This window comes from Phyllobates terribilis, unplaced genomic scaffold, assembly GCF_046119375.1.
Source record: "Phyllobates terribilis strain yellow unplaced genomic scaffold, ASM4611937v1 Scaffold_1__5_contigs__length_1240528914, whole genome shotgun sequence".
NCBI lineage: Eukaryota > Metazoa > Chordata > Amphibia > Anura > Dendrobatidae > Phyllobates > Phyllobates terribilis.
In genome coordinates this window covers 1135152671-1135175670 of record NW_027362761.1, presented here as the reverse complement: position 1 = coordinate 1135175670, position 23000 = coordinate 1135152671, and the positions used below count along the sequence as shown (strand labels likewise).

Below are 23000 nucleotides of genomic sequence, written 5' to 3'. Positions count from 1 at the left end.
CCGTTTTTTAACCATGCTGTGACTTTCTGCTGAGGGAGAGGGAGAGAGCTGCCCTATTCAGAGTCTGTAATAAGACCTGCTGACAAAAGTGTTGAAGATACAGTCTAATGTGAATTAACAATGAAAAAAAGTTAATTTCACAAATGGCTTGTATTTTTTTAATACAAACTTTTTTGTGTTTACAGCTCCTTTAAAGGGAATCTGTCATCAGGTTTTCGCCACCTAATCTGAGAGCAGCATAATGTAGGGTTAGAGGCACTGATTCCAGTAATGTGTAACTTACTGGGCTGCTTAGTGTTGTTTTGATAAAATCATTGATTTGTCAGAAGGTAATTATCACTAGATGACTAGTAAGTTCTGTAGGACCCCACCCCATCACTGATCAGTAGATTTCTGTGTACACTGAGCATGGGCAGAAAGCTGCCAATCAGTGGTGTGGGTGGGGCTATACAGAGCGCAGCATTCAGAGAGCTGCTAGATCTGCAGCAGATAAAACGGTGATTTTCTCAAAATGACAACAAGCAGCTGAAAAAGTGACACATCGCTGGAATCAGGGTATCTGCCCCAATATTGTGCTGCTCTCAGATGGGGCAGCACAATTAATATTGTGCCAAATTAATTTCCCGTGAACTATCACATGATCTATCACAGGGGATCATGTGACATGTCACGTGATAAATCAGGTGTGGGGGGGGGGCCGCGCCTTCTAAACTGCCCGGGGCCCTTGCTACTCTTAATCCACCCCTGATTACAGGCCTCTCTCATCTCTTTAAGTGGGAGAACTTGCACAATTGGTGGCTGACTAAATACATTTTTCCCCACTGTACCTATGGGCAAATAGTCCAATTAATCTAGCCACAGCAAGTCAGGTGCAAGTTACTCACACTTTCCCTGCACCCTGCTTGCTACCACTCACTGCCGCTGAGCTGCTCAACCTCTAGGCACCACTCACCCCCACTGTATTATCCCAAGTGTGGTGTCCTCTAGTGATGAGCGAGTATGTTTTGTTAACCCTTTCGTCGAGTATACTCGGGCGAGCACCGAGTATTTACAGCGTGCTAGAGCTTTAAGTTTTCGTCGCTCCGTGAACATGATTTGCAACCGTTTGAGAGATTTAATAGATGTAAAGAATCCCTGTTTTTACAGCATTCCTCACATGTATTAAATCTGTCAAACAGTTGCAAATCAAGTTCATGGAGCGACGAAAACTTAAAGCCCGAGCACGCTATAAATACTCAGTGCTCGCCCGAGTATACTCAACGAAAGGGTTAACAAAACATTCGCTCATCACTAGACTCCTCCTATCTTGACTTGGACAAGTGAAGTCATTACACCAGTAAAGACACAAGATAGGCATAGGGCCAAAGCGCAGAGCCTCTTGTCTCACTCCTTCTGTTGCAGTCGAACAGGGAATCAGGACCTTCCCGCAGGCAACAGGTCAGCAATTATATCTGGGTGCTAAAAGGCGTGAAGGCTTTTGGGGCAATAAATCACAAATAAACAAAGTGACCATTTGCCCCTTAATGCCCCCTGGCTGCACAATATTTATTGCCCCTTTGGTTCCTTCTGTTCATTGCCATTTACTGCCACTATATTACATTTTTGTACTAAAAGGGTACTAAACAAGCAGCAAATGGTAAATGGGCACAGAAGAGTGCTAGCTGCGCAGGTTTAGTGCCAATAGGTGATTAAAGACTAACAACTTTTTCAACATATAGTAGACAGAAGTTTTAAGCTGGATTCACAAATGGCTTTTTTTGGAAGGGAGCACTTTTGTGACTCACCCACCTGACTCTTTATCACAATGACATACAGTATAAGAGAGGTATTCGTGTATGGACGGGGAGTTAGGGGAGAGGGGGAGGGTTAGAGCTGTTCTCGCCTGTAACATAGATGAATATATTGCTGTAATGAGAAACCAATGGGTGCCATACCTGCTGGTGATTGCAGCTAATAGAGAGAAAAACAAGGGTAGTTTCCGACACAACTGACTGGATGAAAATTATACGTTTACTGAATCAAGACTTTTAACTCAGTTGTGCCAGAAGCCAACCTTGTTTTTCTCTCGTTCGTGTATGGACCTCTCCACCAAGCCAGTGACTCACTTAGATTTCAAAAGAAAGATGGATGCCTGCTTTTTCACTTCTTTTCAATGGGTTGGGATCACTGGACAGCTTTAGGGCTCATGCAAATGGGTACGAGCACAGATGGGTAATGTACGGGCTGACGGCGGTTATCCCAGCCTGAGTGTGACAGCATCCTAGAAATATATGGAGCTGTTATGCTCGGGTCAGAAGAGCAGCAGTTCGCTCATCTGTGCATTGCTGTCCAAGAAGGGACCGACTTGCACAGATCAGGCCATACAAAGATATAGGGGTCCTAGAGGTAATCATCAGTAATAATTGTTAGAGGTGTAACCAGATAATGGTGGCCCTGTAGATCCTTAAGGTAATACCTTTTTTAGGCCTCCCTTCAATCCAGCTTCTGGTCCCCGCAATGTCTACTAAGAATACTGCAATTCTCAAATTTTTCTGCTACCCTAACTTTTTCATAAATGGGTATTGTTAGATTGTACGTCTAAATACAAGCAATTTTGCCATTTACTGCTTATTTACATTTTCAGCCATTCTTGAGAAATTAAAACATTACTATTCTCATTGCCTCGGAGACGGACCACTTCTGTTAGAATGCGCCTTCCTTCCAAGCTCCTTTTTTTCTATTGAGCTTGTATGTACTGGTACTGTTTTGATGCTGACGAGGATCGCTGTTGCGCCCTGTTACTTCCTATACTCGGCCGGCTTCGGCGCAGTGCTTACAAGCTACACAGCAAGCAATGGTCGGTCTCCTTGGCAACGAGCTGTAAACAAATGAAACAAAGTGTTAATGTCTCAAGAACGGCTGCAAATTTTAATAAGCAGTAAATTGTAAAAGTGCTTGTTTTTACAAGCACTATCAAACAATACCATTTGTGAAAGTGGGAATAACCCTTTAACTTATACTTTCCTGCCATTGCAGTCAGTAGTGAAGTTAGATTTTGCTTTTGAACAGTAGTAAAAAGAAAGAACACTTTCATGAGCAAAACAGGGTCCGTCCTTGGCCTGTTCCTAGAAGTCATGAGCACTTGGCAGAGATGCCCTCTGTGTCTGCGCAGTGATACATGGACATATATAAATAAAATCCTAGTGAAACTGTTTTAGCAAGCTCACAAAACTCTGTGAAATGAATCACAGGCAGATTCCCATGGTCCCTATGTCCAAAGTGCAAGTGGTCATTATTAATGGCCCCCAATATAGACAAGGAGAGAATATGTATTTCTTTTTCTGTGGAAGTAATATTGTACTATCGGATGTGGTTGAGTTATTTGGCTTTAGTGGCTATTTTGGTCAATGGTTTTACAGGTATTGTATCTGACGTGGGAATATGTTTGTGTCCGAGGCAAGTAAATTGGAGTCTTCTACTGCCAACAATATATCTGAATAGTCTGTTGTATATAGTTTATCATTTTACATTTTGTAAGGCTGTAAGCTATAGTTCATCCATATTCAATTGAATGTAATGCCAGGCACTGCCTATGGACAAGAGAGGCGCTGTTTTGGGAAGAAAGCCGTATTTTTTTAAGGCATCCAGGAAATTGAGCGAAATGGCAAGAGATGGAAGAAATAAAGACTGACGAGAGGAAACTGGCAGTCGAGTACAAAGTACCCAACACATGGGAGACTACATGGTGCTCGCATCAGGTCTCCAAGAGAGGCCCAAGAGCAAGCAATGAACAGACAGTAGTAGAAAAAGTTTAGGAGTCAAAGACATCAGGGCACAGATTGGGTATTATTTCTTTTGGGGACACTTTAACTGTGTGGGGGTACAGAGTGGGCATTATTGCTTTGAGATGCTCAAAATAGGCACTGTTATTATGTTGGGGTCACATCATTAGATTATTGCGTTGATGACCACATGGGGGAAACAAAGGGAAGGGAATATGGCAGCTCAATTTGGGTATTGTTACTCGATAGGAGAACAACGCAGGGCACTATTACTGTTGGTCACAAGAAGGGCATTATTACTGTGGGTAACAAGGAGAGCATTATTACAGTGAGTCACAAGGAGGGCATTATTACTGTAAGTAACAAGGAGGGCATTATTACAATGGGGCACAAGGTGTCATTATTACTATGGGTAACAAGGAGAGCATTATTACAGTGAGTCGCAAGGAAAGCATTATTACAGTGAGTCACAAGGAGGGCATTATTACAATGGGGCACAAGGTGTCATTATTACTATGGGTAACAAGGAGAGCATTATTACAGTAAGTCACAAGGAGGGCATTATTACTGTAAGTAACAAAGAGGGCATTATTACTATTGGTCACAAGAAGGGCATTATTACTGTGAGTAAGAAGGAGAGCATTATTACAGTGAGTCACAAGGAGGGCATTATTACTGTAAGTAACAAGGAGGGCATTATTACAATGGGGCACAAGGTGTCATTATTACTATGGGTAACAAGGAGAGCATTATTACAGTGAGTCACAAGGAAAGCATTATTACAGTGAGTCACAAGGAGGGTATTATTACAATGGTGCACAAGGAGGGCATTATTACTGTGGGTAAAAAGGAGGGCATTATTACTGTGTGTAACAAGGAGGGCATTATTACAGGGAGTCACAAGGAGGACATTATTACTGTGGGTAACAAGGAAAGCATTATTACAGTGGGTCACAAGGAGGACATTATTACTGAGGGTAACAAGGAGGGCATTATTACTTTGGGTAACAGGGAGGGCATTATTACATTGAGTCAAAAGAATAGCATTATTACTGTGGGTAACAAGTATGGAATTATTACAGTGAGACACAAGGAGGGCATTATTACTGCGGTTAACAAGGAGGGCATTATTACTGTGGGTAACAAGGAGGGCATTATTACAATGGGGCACAAGGAGGTCATTAATACAGTTGGTCACAAGGAGGGCATTATTACTGTGGGTAACAAAGATAGCATTATTACTGTGGGTAAAAAGGAGAGCATTATTACTGTGAATAACAAGGAGGGCATTATTACTGTGGGTAGCAAGGATAGCATTATTACTGTGGGTAAAAAGGAGAGCATTATTACTGTGAATAACAAGAAGGGCATTATTATTGTGGGTAACAAGGAGGGCATTATTTCAGTGAATCACAAGGAGGGCATTATTACTGTGGTTAACAAGGAGGGCAATATTACAATGGGGCACAGGGAGGGCATTATTACTCTGGGTAACAAGATGGACATTATTACTGTGGGTCACAAGGAAGGTATTATTACTGTGGTTAACAGGGAGGGCATTATTACTGTGAATAACAAGGAGGGCATTATTATTGGGGGTAACAAGGAGGGCATTATTACTGTGGGTAACAAGGAGGGCATTATTACAATGGGGCACAAGGAGGTCATTAATACAGTTCATCACAAGGAGGGCATTATTACTGTGGGTAACAAGGATAGCATTATTACTGTGGGTAAAAAGGAGAGCATTATTACTGTGAATAACAAGGAGGGCATTATTACTGTGGGTACCAAGGATAGCATTATTATTGTGGGTAAAAAGGAAAGCATTATTACTGTAAATAACAAGGAGGGCATTATTATTGTGGGTAACAAGGAGGGCATTATTTCAGTGAATCACAAGGAGGGCATAAATTCTGTAAGTAAAAAGGTGGTCATTATTACAGTGAGTCACAAGTAGAGCATTATTACTATGGGTAACAAAGAGGGCATTATTACTGTGGGTAACAAGGAGGCCATTATTATAATGGGGCACAAAGAAGGCATTATTACAGTGGGTCACAGGAGGACATTATTACTGTGGGTAACAAGGAAGTCATTATTACAGTAGTTCACAAGGAGGGCATTATTACTGTGGATAACAAGGAGGGCATTATTACAATGGGGCACAAGGAGGGCATTATTACAGCGGGTCACAAAAGGAGCATTATTACTGTGGCTCACAAGAAGGCCATTAGTATTGTGGGTCACAAGAAGGGCATTATTACTTTGCTCTATATCTATATATACATTTTAAAACGAGTCAGATAATAAGATGGTTACACAAATTTACAACTTCAGCTCTGTTTTAGTAGAAACAAGGAGAATTAATCACAAAGTATCCTAGTGAATTTAATATATGGGCGACTAATTACATTATCATAGGCAGTGAATGAAGTGGAGTATTATGTGGGTTTACTGAGGTGGATTATGAGACACAGAGGGAGATATATTACTCATTTGGTGCAGAATACCACATCACTTTCTTAGGAAAGCCCCGCATCATATACTGTATTTATAGCCCCCTTTTATACTAACACTAGTTAGCCAACCAGGAAATTCCAGTCTGAGCTTCATCCCTGCCAGCAGTGGACAAGTTCCAAAATAAACCGATAGCCAATAATGCCAACGCATTCCCCCTGTAGAGAAGTCCCGGTTTATAGAAGTCACTCCAGAGGTGCAAAAGTCACACCAAACTTACAAAATCTAAAAGTTTAAACTACAAATTGAAGTGAATTGAACCCATATAGTCCATAATCAACAGAGATATGAGGTTTTTCTCCAAATAGTTAAAAAGTAAAAGTGTTGCAATAAGTCCGGCCCCAGTGTATTTCTTCAGCTTGATAGCAAAGTACGAAATATTTATTTCAATAAAAAAAATAATTATGCAACAGAAAAAAAAGCCCACTGCTGACATGTTTTGAGCATTTGAAAAAAAAATTTCAAAACCGCTTCAGGAAACGAAAACTCCTCCAAAACACCCTAAGGCTATGTGCACACGAAATGTTTAATCTGACAACTTTATTGCTGAAGCGGCCCTACATTCCGGCACATATTACATATTTCTTCTTTCATAGAAAGCAAGCGGCTTCCAAAGTGGAGATAAATATTGCTAGTGTTTAATTCCTGATGCCAGACATGCCATAATAGGAGCCACCGATGTAAGAAGTCCGTTCATGACATTTCTTCCCTCCTAAATCTTCCCGCATCACTTGTGAGTGATATTATTGAGAAGTGGAAGGAACCGCAGCAACTCAGCCACGAAGTGGGGACCATGTAACGTTACAGAGAGGGGGGTGAGTGCTGAGGGGCAGAGGACAGCAAAAAGTCTCCAACGCTCTGCTGACTCCATAACTGCAGAGTCCAGACCTCCTCTGGTATTAATATAAGCACAAAAACTGGGCCCTCCCCGGGAGCTTCATAGCCAAGCAGCTGCATGCAGCCTTACATCACCAAGCACAATGCCAAGTGTCAGATGGAGTGGTGTAAAGCAGCCACTGGACTCTGGTGGAAACGTATTCTGTGCAGAGGCGGATCGCACTTTTTTAACTTTTGATGGATGAGTCTGGGTTTGGTGAACGCCAGGAGAACATTACCCACCTGACTGCACTGTATCTGTTGTAAAGTTTGGCGGTGGAGGGATAATGTTATGTGATTTTTTTTTCAGGGATCGGCCTCTTAGCTCTTACAAAGAGAAATCGTAATACTTCAGCACAAGATATTTTGGACAATTGTAGCTTACAGCTTTGTAGAAAAAGTTTTGGGGAAGGCCCTTTTCTGTTCCCCATTGCTGTGTACAGTGCACAAGGTCTACAATAGGGAAGTTTGATATGAAAGGACATGACCGGCCACACAGAGCCCAGACCTCATACCCACCCAATCCCCTTAGGATGAACTAGAATGGAAATTGTTTTGACCTCACAAATGCTTTTCAGTGTGAAGGGGCCAAAATTCCCACAGACTCCTCCAAAATCTTGTAGAAATCCTTCCCAGAATAGTGGAAGCTGTTATATCTGCAAAGGGACCAACTCCATATTAATGTAGGGGATCAGCCCTTACCGGACATTGAATACACTGTGGCTTTAGTCGCTCCCCCTGCTTGTTGGTGTGCACTGAGAGAGGGAAATGAATAAGTGTGTGTGTGTGTCTGAGGTAGCAGAGAGGCTCCTGCCTGTTCCTAATAAAGAGAGGCTATAAAAAGAAACCGTAACTCTCTGGAAAGATAAGAGTACTGACTTTATCAAGATTTGTTGTCAGGTCTGTGGCAAGAGTAGAGAAATACATCCCTTTTTGAAGAACGTTTTCCCTGAAGGCTGCTGACCTGAGACCTGAGGCAACAGACAACACAGAGTGCCAGCCATTCCTCAATATTGAAAGTAAAAACAAGATTTGCCTGCCTGCAGAGGAAAGAGATCCAATATACAGGAGAAAGCACTCAAATGAATTTATTCGGCTCAGTTACACCAGGAGCAAGCAGCGGCCGCCATCTGCGTCGGCCCTGCGTCTGAGCTGCGCGATTGTGAGTGACTCACTGGTGTGAACTGTGTTAGGGTTTAGCGCAGTTTTCTTTAGTTAGGACGCTGTAGCAGCGTGGCCTGATTAGTGGAGAGCCAGAAAGAGAATTAGCTTAGAGTAGTTTGTGAAACTTGATGTGTACTGTTTGCATTGAGCTTTCACTGTCATAGCTGGAGCATAGTTTTGTGGCTCGCATCAGCTATATCTTCCAATATACATGTTATTATTATTATCTTTGTAAATACCGTTATTTTCATTTTCCGGCATATAATCCCTTTGTACATAATAAAGCTGGAGTTTTGTTTCTGCCATCTCGTCTGCTGTGCCGTACTTGAATCCTGCTTTGCGGTGTTATTTGGACACCGCTACATTAATGTCTATGGATTTAGAATGGGAGGTCAGAAAAGCTCCTATAAGTGTAATGTAGAGGGGGCACATACTTATTTCCAATTAATTTTGATACCTAATAAGATTCACAGCCTGCACATGTGAGTGGGTTCACATTTATATGTGCTCGTATGTATTTGCTTTTAAAATGTGAGTCCATTATCAAAAGAAACATTAAGTTGATGTTTATTATTTGTTGTGATTTATGGGACAGGATGATTTCTAACAATTCTTAGAAGGAGCGAGGGGAAAACATTTTTTAGTACTTTATAAATAGTAGGAAATTAGTATTATAGAAAAAAAAAAGATTTACCAATCTCTCTGATGGCATCTATGATGCAGATTCCCCATTCTCTATCTCGATCAAAATTATGTGTTGTCGCACACCTGATACAATGACAGAGAACATATGATGTCATATGCTTCACAATTAAATTCAATGCTATGTGTACACACAAATACTGTCCTGGTCATCGTTATTGGCACCCGTGAAGTTTAAGTACATAATGTGGAATATCTCCTGAATCTCCATGGAAATGAATCAAGTGAAACAGTTTTTTTGTATAGATCACTCATGTTAAATACAAAAGAACAAATGATAAACAATAATTTAAAACAAAAAACAATGGGAGGGAAAAATAGAAAAACCTAAAGCTTACTGTGACACTGGTATTGGCACCCTTTACATTAATTTAGTATGGAAACACATTTTGACTCTCCTGTTGTAAATCACAAAAGAGATTCTCCTGTGATTAATTGTTGGTGTCCATGTGAAATGAATTAGCCCATGAATGATGACTTCAGTGTTTTAAAAAGCCACATGGTAGGCCCTGTTCCTTTGTCACAATGGTGAAGACAAAGGAGCTGTCTGAGGACATCAGTACTGCTATTATTAGCAAACACAAGACTTCCAAAAGGTAGAAGGCCATCTCCAAAGACCTTGGTATCCCAGTTTCAACACTGCGCAATGTTATTAAGAAGTTTGAAAAGCATGGAACCATCAAGAACCTCATTGGACGTGGCAGAAAGAGGAAAATTGACAAGAGATGTCTTCGAAGGTTGGTGCGAATGGTGGCAAAAACACCACGTTAAACATCCAAAGACCTGAAGGCCAACCTGGAACAGTCTGGGGTCATGGTTTCAACAAGTACCATACGTCGCACACTAAACCAAGCAGAGCTTTATGGGCGAAAGCCAAGGAAGAAACCATTGCTGAAGAAAAGACATAAAAGGAAGGACTGATCTTTGCCAAAGAATACCTTGACAAACCAATATCCTTCTGGGAAAATGTTCTTTGGACAGATGAAGCAAAAAGCAACAGCTTGTTTACAGACGGCGCAATGAAGCTTATAAGGAAAAGAACACCTTACAAACAGTTAAGCATGGTGGAAGATCCATAATGCTGTGGGGTTGTTTTGCTGCATCCGGTATTGGAGGATTTTACCGTATCACAGGGATCATTAAATCAGAGAATTATCAAGAGATTTTAGAGCAAAATGTCCTACCCAGTGTAAGAAAACTTGGTTTGAGTCGAAGATCATGGATCCTCCAACAAGACAATGACCCAAAGCACACATCCAAAAGTACACAGGAATGGTTGAAAAAGAAAAAATGGACAGTTTTAAAATGGCCAGCAATGAGTCCTGACCTCAATCCCTTTGAAAATCTTTGGGGAGAGCTGAAATCTGCCATTGGGAAAAAGAACCCTGCAAACATTCAAGAGCTTGAACAAACTGCAAAGGAAAAGTGGAAGAAAATTGCAGCTGAGAAGTGCAAGAAGCTTATAGATGGCTAAAAGAAACATTTGGAGGCTGACAGCAATGCCAAATGGTGTGCAACCAGGTATTAATTAGGGATGCCTTTATTGCTGCACGTGCGGTGTATTCTGTTTTTTCTTTGAAATTGCAACATGGAAGTTGAAAAACAATTTTTTATTGTTGTATTACTTTGGACCACTAATTAAAAAATCCTGAGGATATAACTTTTGTACATTTCCATTTATTTCTGAAGATATTGTACAGTCTATGAAAAAAATGAAGGGGTGCCAATAATGGTGAGCAGCACTGTATAGTATTTTGCAACACTTTTGGTTTGATTTCTGTGAATGTTGTCAAGGTTATTATTTAATTAAGGTAAAGAAGGCGCTAAGCCCTTTTAAAGGGAATCTGTCAGGCCCCAAATTGCAAATTCAGCTACTTCCAGAGTAGCCATCATTTTAATCTTTATTTCAGAAATCAATAGTACTCGTGAAAATAAGCAGCTTTGTAATATATCTCATACAAGAAATTTGTTTCTTTCTATTCCTGCACTGAACAATCATTCTCAATTCATGGGTAAAATCTTATTCGGTTTGGACAGATTTTCCCATTACTGAGATAGGAGATGACAGTGGGTGCTTTTAGAACTCTATGGAGAGGAGGGAGGAGCTAGAGACCGACGCAGATATTCTGCTGCAAGTTCCCCTGAAATGACAGTTACAGTTCTCCATAGAAATATGTGTATATATATATATACAGTACAGACCAAAAGTTTGGACACACCTTCTCATTTAAAGATTTTTCTGTATTTTCATAACTATGAAAATTGTACATTCACACTGAAGGCATCAAAACTATGAATTAACACATGTGGAATTATATACTTAACAAAAAAGTGTGAAACAACTGAAAATATGTCTTATAGTCTAAGTTCTTCAAAGTAGCCACCTTTTGCTTTGATAACTGCTTTGCACACTCTTGGCATTCTCTTGATGAGCTTCAAGAGGTAGTCACCAGAAATGGTCTTCCAACAATCTTGAAGGAGTTCCCAGAGAGGCTTAGCACTTGTTGGCCCTTTTTCCTTCACTCTGCGGTCCAGCTCACCCCAAACCATCTCGATTGGGTTCAGGTCTGGTGACTGTGGAGGCCAGGTCATCTGGCGTAGCACCCCATCACTCTCCTTCTTGGTCAAATAGCCCTTACACAGCCTGGAGGTGTGTTTGGGGTCATTGTCCTGTTGAAAAATAAATGATGGTCCAACTAAAAGCAAACCGGATGGAATAGCATGCCGCTGCAAGATGCTGTGGTAGCCATGCTGGCTCAGTATGCCTTCAATTTTGAATAAATCCCCAACAGTGTCACTAGCAAAGCACCCCCACACCATCACACCTCCTCCTCCATGCTTCACGGTGGGAACCAGGCATGTAGAGTCCATCCGTTCACCTTTTCTGCGTCGCACAAAGACACGATGGTTGGAACCAAAGATCTCAAATTTGGACTCATCAGACCAAAGCACAGATTTCCACTGGTCTAATGTCCATTCCTTGTGTTCTTTAGCCCAAATAAGTCTCTTCTGCTTGTTGCTTGTCCTTAGCAGTGGTTTCATAGCAGCTATTTTACCATGAAGGCCTGCTGCACAAAGTCTCCTCTTAACAGTTGTTGTAGAGATGTGTCTGCTGCTAGAACTCTGTGTGGCATTGACCTGGTCTCTAATCGGAACTGCTGTTAACCTGCGATTTCTGAGGCTGGTGACTTGGATAAACTTATCCTCAGAAGCAGAGGTGACTCTTGGTCTTCCTTTCCTGAGGAGGTCCTCATGTGAGCCAGTTTCTTTGTAGCGCTTGATGGTTTTTGCAACTACACTTGGGAACACTTTCAAAGTTTGCCCAATTTTTTCGGACTGACTGACCTTCATTTCTTAAAGTAATGATGGCCACTCGTTTTTCTTTACTTAGCTGCTTTTTCTTGCCATAATACAAATTCTAACAGTCTATTCAGTAGGACTATCAGCTGTGTATCCACCTGACTTCTGCACAACACAACTGATGGTCCCAACCCCATTTATAAGGCAAGAAATCCCACTTATTAAACCTGACAGGGCACACCTGTGAAGTGAAAACCATTTCCGGTGACTACCTCTTGAAGCTCATCAAGAGAATGCCAAGAGTGTGCAAAGCAGTCATCAAAGCAAAAGGTGGCTACTTTGAGGAACCTAGAATATAAGACATATTTTCAGTTGTTTCACACTTTTTTGTTAAGTATATAATTCGACATGTGTTAATTCATAGTTTTGATGCCTTCAGTGTGAATGTACAATTTTCATAGTCATGAACATACAGAAAAATCTTTAACTGAGAAGGTGTGTCCAAACTTTTGGTCTGTACTGTATATGTATATATATATATATATATATATATATATATATATATAAGCACAAACTGTCATCTCCTATCTCAGTAATGGGAAAATCTGTATTCACTAAAGACACGTTTTATCTGTGAATTGAGAATTTTGAGAATGAAACAACAGTCCAGAGGGAAAAAGAAGCAGATTTCTCTGATACGATATATTACAGTTTCTTATTTTTCATGTACTATTGATTTATGGAAAAAAATGTATAACTACAATAATGGTTACACTTTACACATTTAAATAATGGACTTAGCCCCTATAAAAATCATACACGTAATATACATTGTAGTTATAGCTATATTCACTTTCAACCATATGCAAATGAGGGTAAGAGTTGAATTTTAGTCGCATCTGATCAGACTATATTCTCCCAGTATTTCACAGGCTTGTCTAAATGTTGTTGAGCAAACTTTAAACGCGCTTGAATATGCTTTTTGTTTAGCAATGGAGTCTTGGGTGGTCAGCGTGCATAGATGCCATGAAGGTTAAGTGCATTACTTACAGTTTCCTTTGAAACAATTGTTCCTGCTGATTCCAGGTCTTTCTGTAGCTCTCCACAGGTGGTCCTGGGCTCTTGGACAACTCTTCTGATAATTCTTTTCACTCCTCTGTCTGAAATCTTGAGGGGAGCACCTGCTCGTTGCTGGTTTATGGTAAAATTATGTTCTTTCCACTTCCAGATAATGGCTCCAACAGTGCTCACTGGAACCTTCAGTAGTTTAGAAATTCTTCTGTAACCAATGCCATCAGTATGTTTTACAACAATAAGGCTGTAAAGGTCTTGAGACAGCTCACTGGTTTTAAACATCATGAGATGTTTCTTGCGCGGCACCTTGATAATGAGACATCTTTTTATAGGCCATCAGTTGAACCAGCTGATATTATTTTTCACTAAGTAGCAAGATTGCTTTCTAATTACTGATAGATTTCAGCTGGTGTCATGACTTTCCATGGCTTTTTGCACCTCTCTTTCTTCATGTGTTCAATACTTTTTCCCGGTGTCATTTCTCATTATTACACATAACTTAATTTCTGGATATCTATGGTTTGACTTCTTTGCCTGTGTGGATTGGATTGGTTATTACTGACATCTGGTGAGAATTTCATGTAAATAGCACCTTTAGAGTTATATCTCTATAGAAAATTGGTGACATGTTCAATACTAACAGGTATTTCACCCGCTGTAAACATATCAGTAGCTAAATTTTCATTTTGCGGGTGGCAGACTCCCTTTAACTGCAGCTATTTAGATGAGACAGTTGTGTTTGATTTTCCCACACTTTGATTTACACCGCAGCGCTGCCTCTTCGGATAGGCTGATACACATTAGCTGAAGCCGTCCAGGAAGTTTTGAGAGCTGTTTGCGAAGTTCAGTAGAACTTCTCTTAGGATGTTCTGATAATGAGGTTTGGGGAAAAAGGGGTTCTCCATATTAGTGAGCAGTGGAGGTCACAAGAGTGCGGATAGCTGGTAAACGTTGTTAGTAGTCTTTGTTTCCCATATCAACAAATCACAGCTCAGCTTATATTTTAGCAGAGATGTTTAAGAAATGAAAGCTGCATCGTGATTGGTTGCTATGGGCAACAAAGATAAAGGGGTTTTTTTAGGCCGTTTTGATAAATGAATACCATTGTGTCTACACAATTTACATACCATTTTTTATTTTTCATTAACCGGCGAGGAAGGCAGGAGAATCGTAAACGTCCACCCAGCAGAAATGGAAACTTGCAATGCTTACCCTCTTCTGTGAAAACTGAAAATAGAAAATTGAAATAACTCTGTGAATAGTTATAAAACAACGACTGAAATTTCATTCTCGGCATAAGTAATAGGTCAGAAACACAGAAACATGTACACTAGGCCTCACTTATCAAAAATGTCTAAACTAAACTGTTGTTGTTGTCCACAGCAACCAATCACCATGCAGCTTTCAGTTCCTGCACTGCGCTGATAACATGAAAGCTTCACTGTGATTTGCTGCTATGGGCAACAGGGACAAAACCTAATTTTAATAACTCTGCCCCAACTCTGTACAATAGCAGACATTACAGAGGCCGATCTCAATGGCACAAGTAATGATGGTGCCGTGACCCTACAGCAACCCACAAGTGTCCGTGACCCTACAGTTGTCACAAATCCAACCCTGCTAGATTACTGCATTACTAGGCATGGTCATTATTGGCCATTTGGAGACATATCAGATCTCCTGACTTGTCAGTTTTCACAAATTATTTCATGCCCCAATAAATAAGAAATTTAAGTCATCTTTACACGCTATTGTGTTCTTCCATTATTCGTCCTAGAAATTAATGTAAAAAAAATATATACAGTCGTGGCCAAAAGTTTTGAGACAATCGCAAATTTTCCAGACTTCTGCTCTTTGCTGTAGCAGCTGGATATTAGCTTCTGGGTCAAGTCCGGACTGATGGCGACCCATTCTTGCCCAATCAGTGCTTGGAGTTTATCACATTTTCTATGTTTTTGTTTGTCCTCCCAATTTTTGAGAATTGACCACAGGTTCTCAATGGGGACTTTTCTAACCATGGATTCAAAAAATGTTTTGTTCAACAAGCCATTGTTTCCATTATGCTATTATGCTGGAAAAAGCATTGTTCATCACCAAAATGATTGTGTGCAAGCCCCCTCCATGGATGAAAAGCCTTCACACATGAATGTTCTCAGGAGGCTTTACTGTTGTCAGGAGTCAGGACACAGGACTTATGGTAACACTCACCTTTTCTTCTCCGGACAATCACTCTTCCAGATGTCACAAACAGTGTGAAGGAGACTTCATCAGAGAAAATAACTTCACCTCAATCCTCTGCAGTCCAATCCTTGTACTTTCTGCAGGATGTCACTATGTCCTTGATATCTTTCTTGTAGAGAAGTGGCTACTTTGCTAAAAGACACCAGGCCAGCTTTGCTTCTTCACACCAGGCCAGCCACCACAAGTCTTCCCCTCATTGTGGGTGCAGAGGCACTGACACCTGCCTGCTGCCATTCCTGAGCAAGCTCTGCACTGATGTTAAACCGATCCCGTAGCTGAATTCTCTTTAAGAGACGTCCTCGCACTTGCTGGACTTTCGTAGGCGCACTGAAGCCTTCTTCACAGTAATTAAACCTTTTTCTCTGAAGTTCTTGATGATCCAATAAATGGTTGATTGAGGGGCAATCTTAAATGTAGCAATGTCCTAGCCTGTAAAGCTCTTTTGATGCTAAGCGATGATGACTGCACGTGTTCCCTTGGAGGTAACCATGGTTAATAGAACACAATGGGCAGCACAGTTGCTCAGTGGTTAGCTTTGCAGTCATTGGGTGGATTTTCTCCGGCTTCCTACCACACTCCAAAGACATACAATAGGGAATTTAGATTGTGAAGCCCAATGGGGAAAGTGATAGTGTCTGTAGATCACTATACAAGTAGGTGAAATAAATAAAATATATGAATTCAAGCAACAGTCCCTTTTTAAATTAACCAGTCCGCTCTTATAATTTAATCAGCATGACAGAATGATATCAGCTGCCTTGTCCTCATTCACACTTACTCCTGAGCTAACGAGAAGATCACTAAAATTATAAAAGCAGGTCATTTTGTGGTAGGTCTGAAACTCAGTGGAGATGGGGTTTTAGGGATTAAATAGATTTTCATGACAAGGAATGACTTTTCAATTTTTTTTGCAATTCATCTGTTAATGCAAAGGGCCACAAAAAAAATTGAAACAGCAAACTTTATAAAAACTAAAATTTGCATCAGCCGTAAAAAATTTTGACGACTGTAAATAAATATTTGGGTAAATTGGGGCATGTCACTGCAGATTTTCTCATTCACCATAATTCAGAACTCAGTGCCAACAAAACTCTCTTACTACTACCACTACTGACAGAAAGAATGCACTCTTATTGACTTTAATTTATGCCGACGGTGTAATACCACACACAACCCACAGACAAGCGTGGCGCGGTTTTTAGAAGAAAGCAGCCATGATTTTTTTTTAATGATCTTGGTTAAAACAAATCAAGATGAGCTTCTTACACATCAAATGTTGCTTTTACAACAGGAATGCTTTATATAAAGCAATGACAAAATAGGCAAATTCAGGCTATAAATAAGAATCTGCTCTTTTCTTAGAAATACCATGGAAAACATCATCCTCACGCATGTACAAGTGACTGTAATAACCATAGAAACACTGTATTATACAATGCACAAAGACATCCAGTGATGGAAGTTCATCCTGATACACTTTCGGTAAACATATTCATGTATGCTCACCTTCCCTCAACCTACACTTACATATTACTTATATGTAGCGCATAAACTGCAATTCACTAATACACATCAAATAATAGAAATTGCTTCTTTTACGAGTTGGTCTAATCTGACAAATGGGACGATAGAGAAAAAAATCATTCCTTTTGTGGCAAAAAATAATAGAAAATATAGCTATTGTGTGGTTGTGTGTGTGTGTGTGGGGGGGGTTCTTTAGTTATATTTGCCAAGACAAAGCACCAGGTTCACCTGTATTCTATAGGAAACTATTGAAAGTAGAGTTGGTGCAAATCAATTCGCAGGGCCCTGGTCCAGCCGCCACATGAATAATCAAGTATTATTATTGTAATTTAGTCCATGGTTCAAATCCAGGATCAGCAGAGTACCAGAGGAGCCGCCTTCGCAAAAATAGATCCAAATGGTCCAAGAGAGACCTTGGAGACAGTCGCTCACCACTATGATTTATTTCTTATCTGATGATTTACAAATAACCTATTGTTATTCTTATACGGATTTCTACAAGAAAGGTGAGGATTTAATCCTAAGTGTAGCATGAAATTTTTATTATAATAATATTGCTGTAAAATTGCTAGCCATAATAATAATTACTGTAAATGTGATTTGTTATATAGGTGACCTACAGGCTTTTTCGGAAGGTTGGGGCCCTATCTAGAGGATCTACCTGTTTTGTCTCGCCTGGGAATAAAGAATCTACAAGCCTTTTGTCCAGAAGAACAGATATTATGCAACCGAGATAGATGGTGTTAATTCATCAAGGCAACTGTGCTGCAACAATGGAGGTCGTTGTGGCAGGGTGACAATTGGAGGAAGAGAACAGTGTCCATGGGAATAAATGAAGCAAAAGGTAAAGCAGTAGCAACAGGTAAAGCAGAGTTTTATTCCAGAATGGAGTAAAGTTGAGGAACCGGTGAAGGAGAGCTGAGTTGTTCAGGAGATTAGGGGGCAGAGCTGGTCCAGTTAAATAACAGTGATAATTCAGTATTGAGTATACAGAGAAGCAGAGCAGAGATAAACATTAGGTTTTAAGGCAGAACTGGCAGTTTGGGAAGCAAAGCTGACTCGGCAGTGTAGCAAAGCTGAGTTTATCAGAGAGTCCAATGCTGAAATGGCACACCAGGATAGCACCGTTCACTCAGCGATTTGGCAGAGCTGAATCTTTCAAAAAGTCCAATACAGAACTGGCATAGCGGCATTGCAGAATTGACTGAGCAATGTGCAGAGCTAAGTTTGCCAGAGAGTCCAATGCTGAAATAGCACAGTGGTATATCAGAGTTGACTAAGCAATGTGCTTTTGACTCAGAGTCCAAAACAGAACTGGCATATGTGACATGAAGAAGTGGTGCTGTTGCTTCCAAAGCATCCAGCAACTATTACAACTAACACAAGCACAGGAGACAGGAAGTGTTGTGCTTTAGAAGCATCCAGCAACTAGAGAGGTTAACACAGTCACAGGAGACAGGGAGTATTTTAGCAGAGCCCTAGGGGGATTGTGGGGAACTTGTTATTGTAGTCTGGCTGAAGCCGAAGAGAAAGGTGGTGTGTTATCTGGATCTGACAAAAGGCAACTGAACAGGATTCAGATCAGGAGAGAAACTAAACACAGGTCAGACATACTACCTGAACTAACAGTGCAGAGTATTATCTGGCAGGAAGATAAGGACTGGAAGGAATTGTGTCACAGGGATCATCTCCCTCATCAAACCCTCCCCCCTCCATCTCCATGCAGGATAAATAATTCTGTGTACTATTTAGTCCTTGTGAAGGAAAAGCCTGTGGTTGTGTATGCATAGAAGTGTGCTGCTAGGAGATCTAATCTATGCTGAATTATGCTACTGAAGCGACTGTAATACTGTGCATTGTGAATAAACTACTGTATTGTTACTGGAGCCAGTTGCTTAAGAAACTCAAGACTCAACTATACTGTAATGACGATTGTTGCTGTAATATCCCTGAATTACACTGGCCGTGCTTCAAAGTAAATTCCACTGTTAAACTGTTGAAAAAGACTCTTGTCAGATGTGTTTGGTCAGCAATTGAATCTATTGTGTGCCTGAGAGAAGCTGCAGCCTATGGTCGCCCTGAGTAACGGTTCCCACAGAATTCCAAAGAATTCATGAAACCCGTCTCGCCCTATCTGAACCTAGTGGTGTGCGTGTAACATTGGTGGCCCGTACAGGAAATCCTGAGCGGGAATTAGCGTGTAGAGGGAGAAGAGGAAAAGTGTCTGGAAAAACACAGCAGCACAGCACCTCAATTAAACTCTGATACACCAGTTAAAGGGGACCAGCCCTAAAGAAAACTCACTAGCAGCAGTAATGGATGTGGAAATACAAATGGACAGAATTAGTGAGCTGCTTCTTCACTTAACCTGTGAAGAATTGAGAACAGTAGCAGAACATATAAAGATGTCAGAAGAACAGCACACAAATCACAAAGCACACAACCGCAGGCAACTGTTAGCTGCCATTAATACAAAAATGGATGAGCTAAGGGAGAAAGAAGCTGATGACGTAATGGGGACGTTCCTCCAGGAGCTAACACAGTTTCTAACCAGGTTGAAGTTGGAGGATGGAGGGGTGGCACCAGTTACCAAAAGCAGGAATCTCCGTCCGCAGACAGAACTACAGGAATTGAAAGAACAATTCAAAGCCCTAACAACAGCCCTGCAGGAATCGACCAAAACCTCTCAACGGGTGACAGTCTCAGACAGAACCTTTACCCTGCTCGGGTTAGATAAATCAGTCCTCTCTAACACCACAAATCACCATAAGGAAAGAATTCAAGATCCTGGGACAGATTGGAGCGTGTGAACTGAAAGAGAAACTGTCTTATATGAACTTGTTGTACCAGGTCAAGGGGGTGGTGATAGAGATCAGCCCAGGACAGAACCTCCATAGTATGCTAGAAATGAAGAATGTTACGGATCCGGGTGGTGGAACCTCTGTGCTGCGGTGCAAGGAGGGACCCAGAGGGGCGTAACTAAGTATCAACCCAGACCGACCCTGGTCGTACGGCGGCTAACGACTCCGTGACCAGTGAGGGACCGAGCAGAGGGACCAGGTGCTACTCTAGGGACTACCTTGTAAGAGAGCAGGTGACTCCCACGGGTCAGATGGCTGAGACTGACCGATACTACAGATGGGCACAGCAGGCAGGCAGACGAGAGGTCCAGTTAGATGAACTGGCAGAGACAGAAGTCTCTAGGTAGGCTGTCAGGTGGTCACGGCAAGTGACAGGCGGGAGCCTCTAGGTAGGCTGTCAGGTGGTCACGGCAAGTGACGGGCAGGAGCCTCCGGGTAGGCAGACAGGTGGTCACGGCAAGTGACAGGCAGGAGCCTCCGAGTAGGCAGACAGGTGGTCACGGCAAGTGACGGGCAGGAGCCTCCGGGTAGGCAGACAGGTAACAGGCAGGTGCTTCCAGGTAAGCAGGCGGGTGAGGCCCATAGACAGACTGGCGGACTGAATGGAAGACAGACTGTTGGGCTGGAGAGTAGTCAGGCTGGCGGACTGGACTGATAGTCAGGCTGGAGGGCAGGACTAGTAGTCAGGCTAGCAGCGGGACCTGAGGGCTGAAGCAGAGGTTAGAACACTGTGCATCAACTATTGCTCGGGCACCTCCATTTTGGAGGAGGTACCTTACATATAGAAGGACCTCTGGCAATTGGCCGGGGACTCCTTAGGGCGGTGCGCGCGGCCCCTTTAAGAGGAAGGGAGCGCGCGCGCCCTAAGCACAGTCCCCGGGAAGCTGCGCGCCGGCAGCAGAAGCAGGAAGAGGAGCACTGGAGGACGCCGGGCAGGGAGCGCGGCGGTGAGAGGGACGGCGTCTCTGCCTGGCAGAGGGCAGAGACGCCGATGCTACAGTACCCCCCCCCCTTACGCCCCCTCTTTTTTAGGCCAGAAAGAAATTTTTACAAGAAGAAGTGGGGCATGAATGTTCTCCCTGGGTTCCCAAGTTCTCTCCTCTGGGCCAAACCCCTTCCAATCCACCAGAAAAAAAGGTTTTTCCTCTTACCCTCTTGGTGGCCAGAATGTTCTCTACCTCAAAAACGTCCTCAGCGGAAACCGGAGCAGGGGGAGTACCTGGATTGTTGGAAAAAGAATTAAACACAACTGGTTTGAGGAGAGATACATGGAAGGAGTTGGGAATCCGTATGGTGGCCGGGAGTTTTAACTTGTAGGCCACTGGGTTGATTTGTTTGAGGACTTCAAATGGACCGATGAACCGAGGACCCAACTTGTAGGAGGGTATTTTGAGCCGAACATGTTTGGAGGAGAGCCAAACCTTGTCTCCTGGACGGAATTGAGGCGGATCCAGACGTCTCTTTTCAGCATATCTCTTCATCCGCTCGGAGGACTGAAGAAGTGCGGACCTAGTATTCTCCCAAATGGTGGAAAATTTGCTGACCAGAGACTCCGCGGCAGGGTTGTCCACAGAAGCGGAGACGGGAAACGGAATCCGGGGATGTTGACCATAGACTACAAAGAACGGGGACTTGGAAGTCAATTCGCTCTCATGGTTGTTGTAGGAGAATTCGGCCCATGGTAGGAGGTCCACCCAATCGGTATGGTGAGCATTAACAAAGTGCCGGAGGTAGCTGGTAAGGATCTGGTTGATACGCTCCACTTGGCCATTGGACTGTGGATGGTAAGCGGAGGAAATCCAGGGTGACATCCAGCAGCTTACACGTAGCTCTCCAGAAGCGTGAGGTGAACTGAACCCCTCGATCCGACACAATGTGGAGGGGTAGGCCATGGAGACGGAAAATGTGAAGGAAGAAGTCCTTAGCCAGCTCTGATGCAGATGGGAGACCAGGCAGAGGAATGAAGTGGGCCATTTTAGAAAAGCGGTCGGCGACCACCCAAATGACTGTACAGCCGGCAGAAACAGGGAGATCTGTAATAAAGTCCATAGCAATGTGTTGCCAAGGGGCAGCAGGTACAGGAAGAGGCAGGACGTGACCGGCTGGAAGATGTCTGGGAACTTTGTTGCGGGCACAAGACGAACAGGCCGAGACGAAGTCAACTACATCCTTGCGCAGGGTGGGCCACCAGTAATGCCGGGTAATGAGCAGGAAAGTCTTCTTCTGACCAGCATGGCCGGCTAGTTTAGATGAATGACCCCAGTGAAGAATCTTCTCCCGATCTGGAACTGCTACAAACGTCTTACCGGGTGGGAGACGAGTCAGATCTAAGGGGGCCATACTCATTACTTTGGAGGGGTCGATGATGTGCGTAGGCTCCTCCTCTAGATCGGAGGACAGGAAGGATCGGGACAAGGCATCAGCTTTAACATTCTTGTCCACCGGGCGGAAATGTAGAATAAAGTCGAAGCGAGCAAAGAACAAAGACCACCGGGCCTGACGCGGATTGAGTCTTTGGGCATTCTGGAGATATGCAAGATTTTTGTGATCAGTATAGATGATCACTGGGTATAGAGCCCCTTCAAGCAGGTAACGCCACTCCTCCAGCGCCAATTTGATGGCTAGCAGTTCTTAGTCTCCTATGGAGTAGTTGCGCTCAGACGAGGAGAAGAGGTTGGAGAAGAAGCCGCAGGTTACCATTCTCCCGGATGAAGATTTTTGGGTGAGCACCGCTCCGGCTCCAGAGGAGGAAGCATCAACCTCCAGGAAGAACTGTTTGTTGCAGTCCGGACGGTGCAGCACTGGGGCAGAGGAGAAGGCTTGCTTTAAGGAAAGGAAGGCCTCCTCGGCTTCGGGCGGTCATACCTTGGGATTTGCTCCCTTACGAGTGAGCGCAGAGATGGGAGCAGTCCGAGAAGAGAAGTGCGGGATGAAGAGACGGTAGTAGTTGGCGAAGCCCAGGAATCCCTGAATCGCC

At 42.6% G+C, this 23000-nt stretch overlaps 1 protein-coding gene across 1 annotated transcript in view; it reads right to left on the bottom strand.

Moving 5' to 3' along the window:
* HGFAC (HGF activator) overlaps positions 1-23000 on the bottom strand; it is a 135006-nt gene that overhangs the window by 58769 nt on the left and 53237 nt on the right. The window contains exons 3-4 of the mRNA XM_073647610.1: positions 14525-14624; positions 9016-9089 (exon numbers count right to left, since the gene is read on the bottom strand). Coding sequence (XP_073503711.1) covers positions 9016-9089; positions 14525-14624 — 174 coding nt within the window. The remainder of the gene's footprint in view (positions 1-9015; positions 9090-14524; positions 14625-23000) is intronic.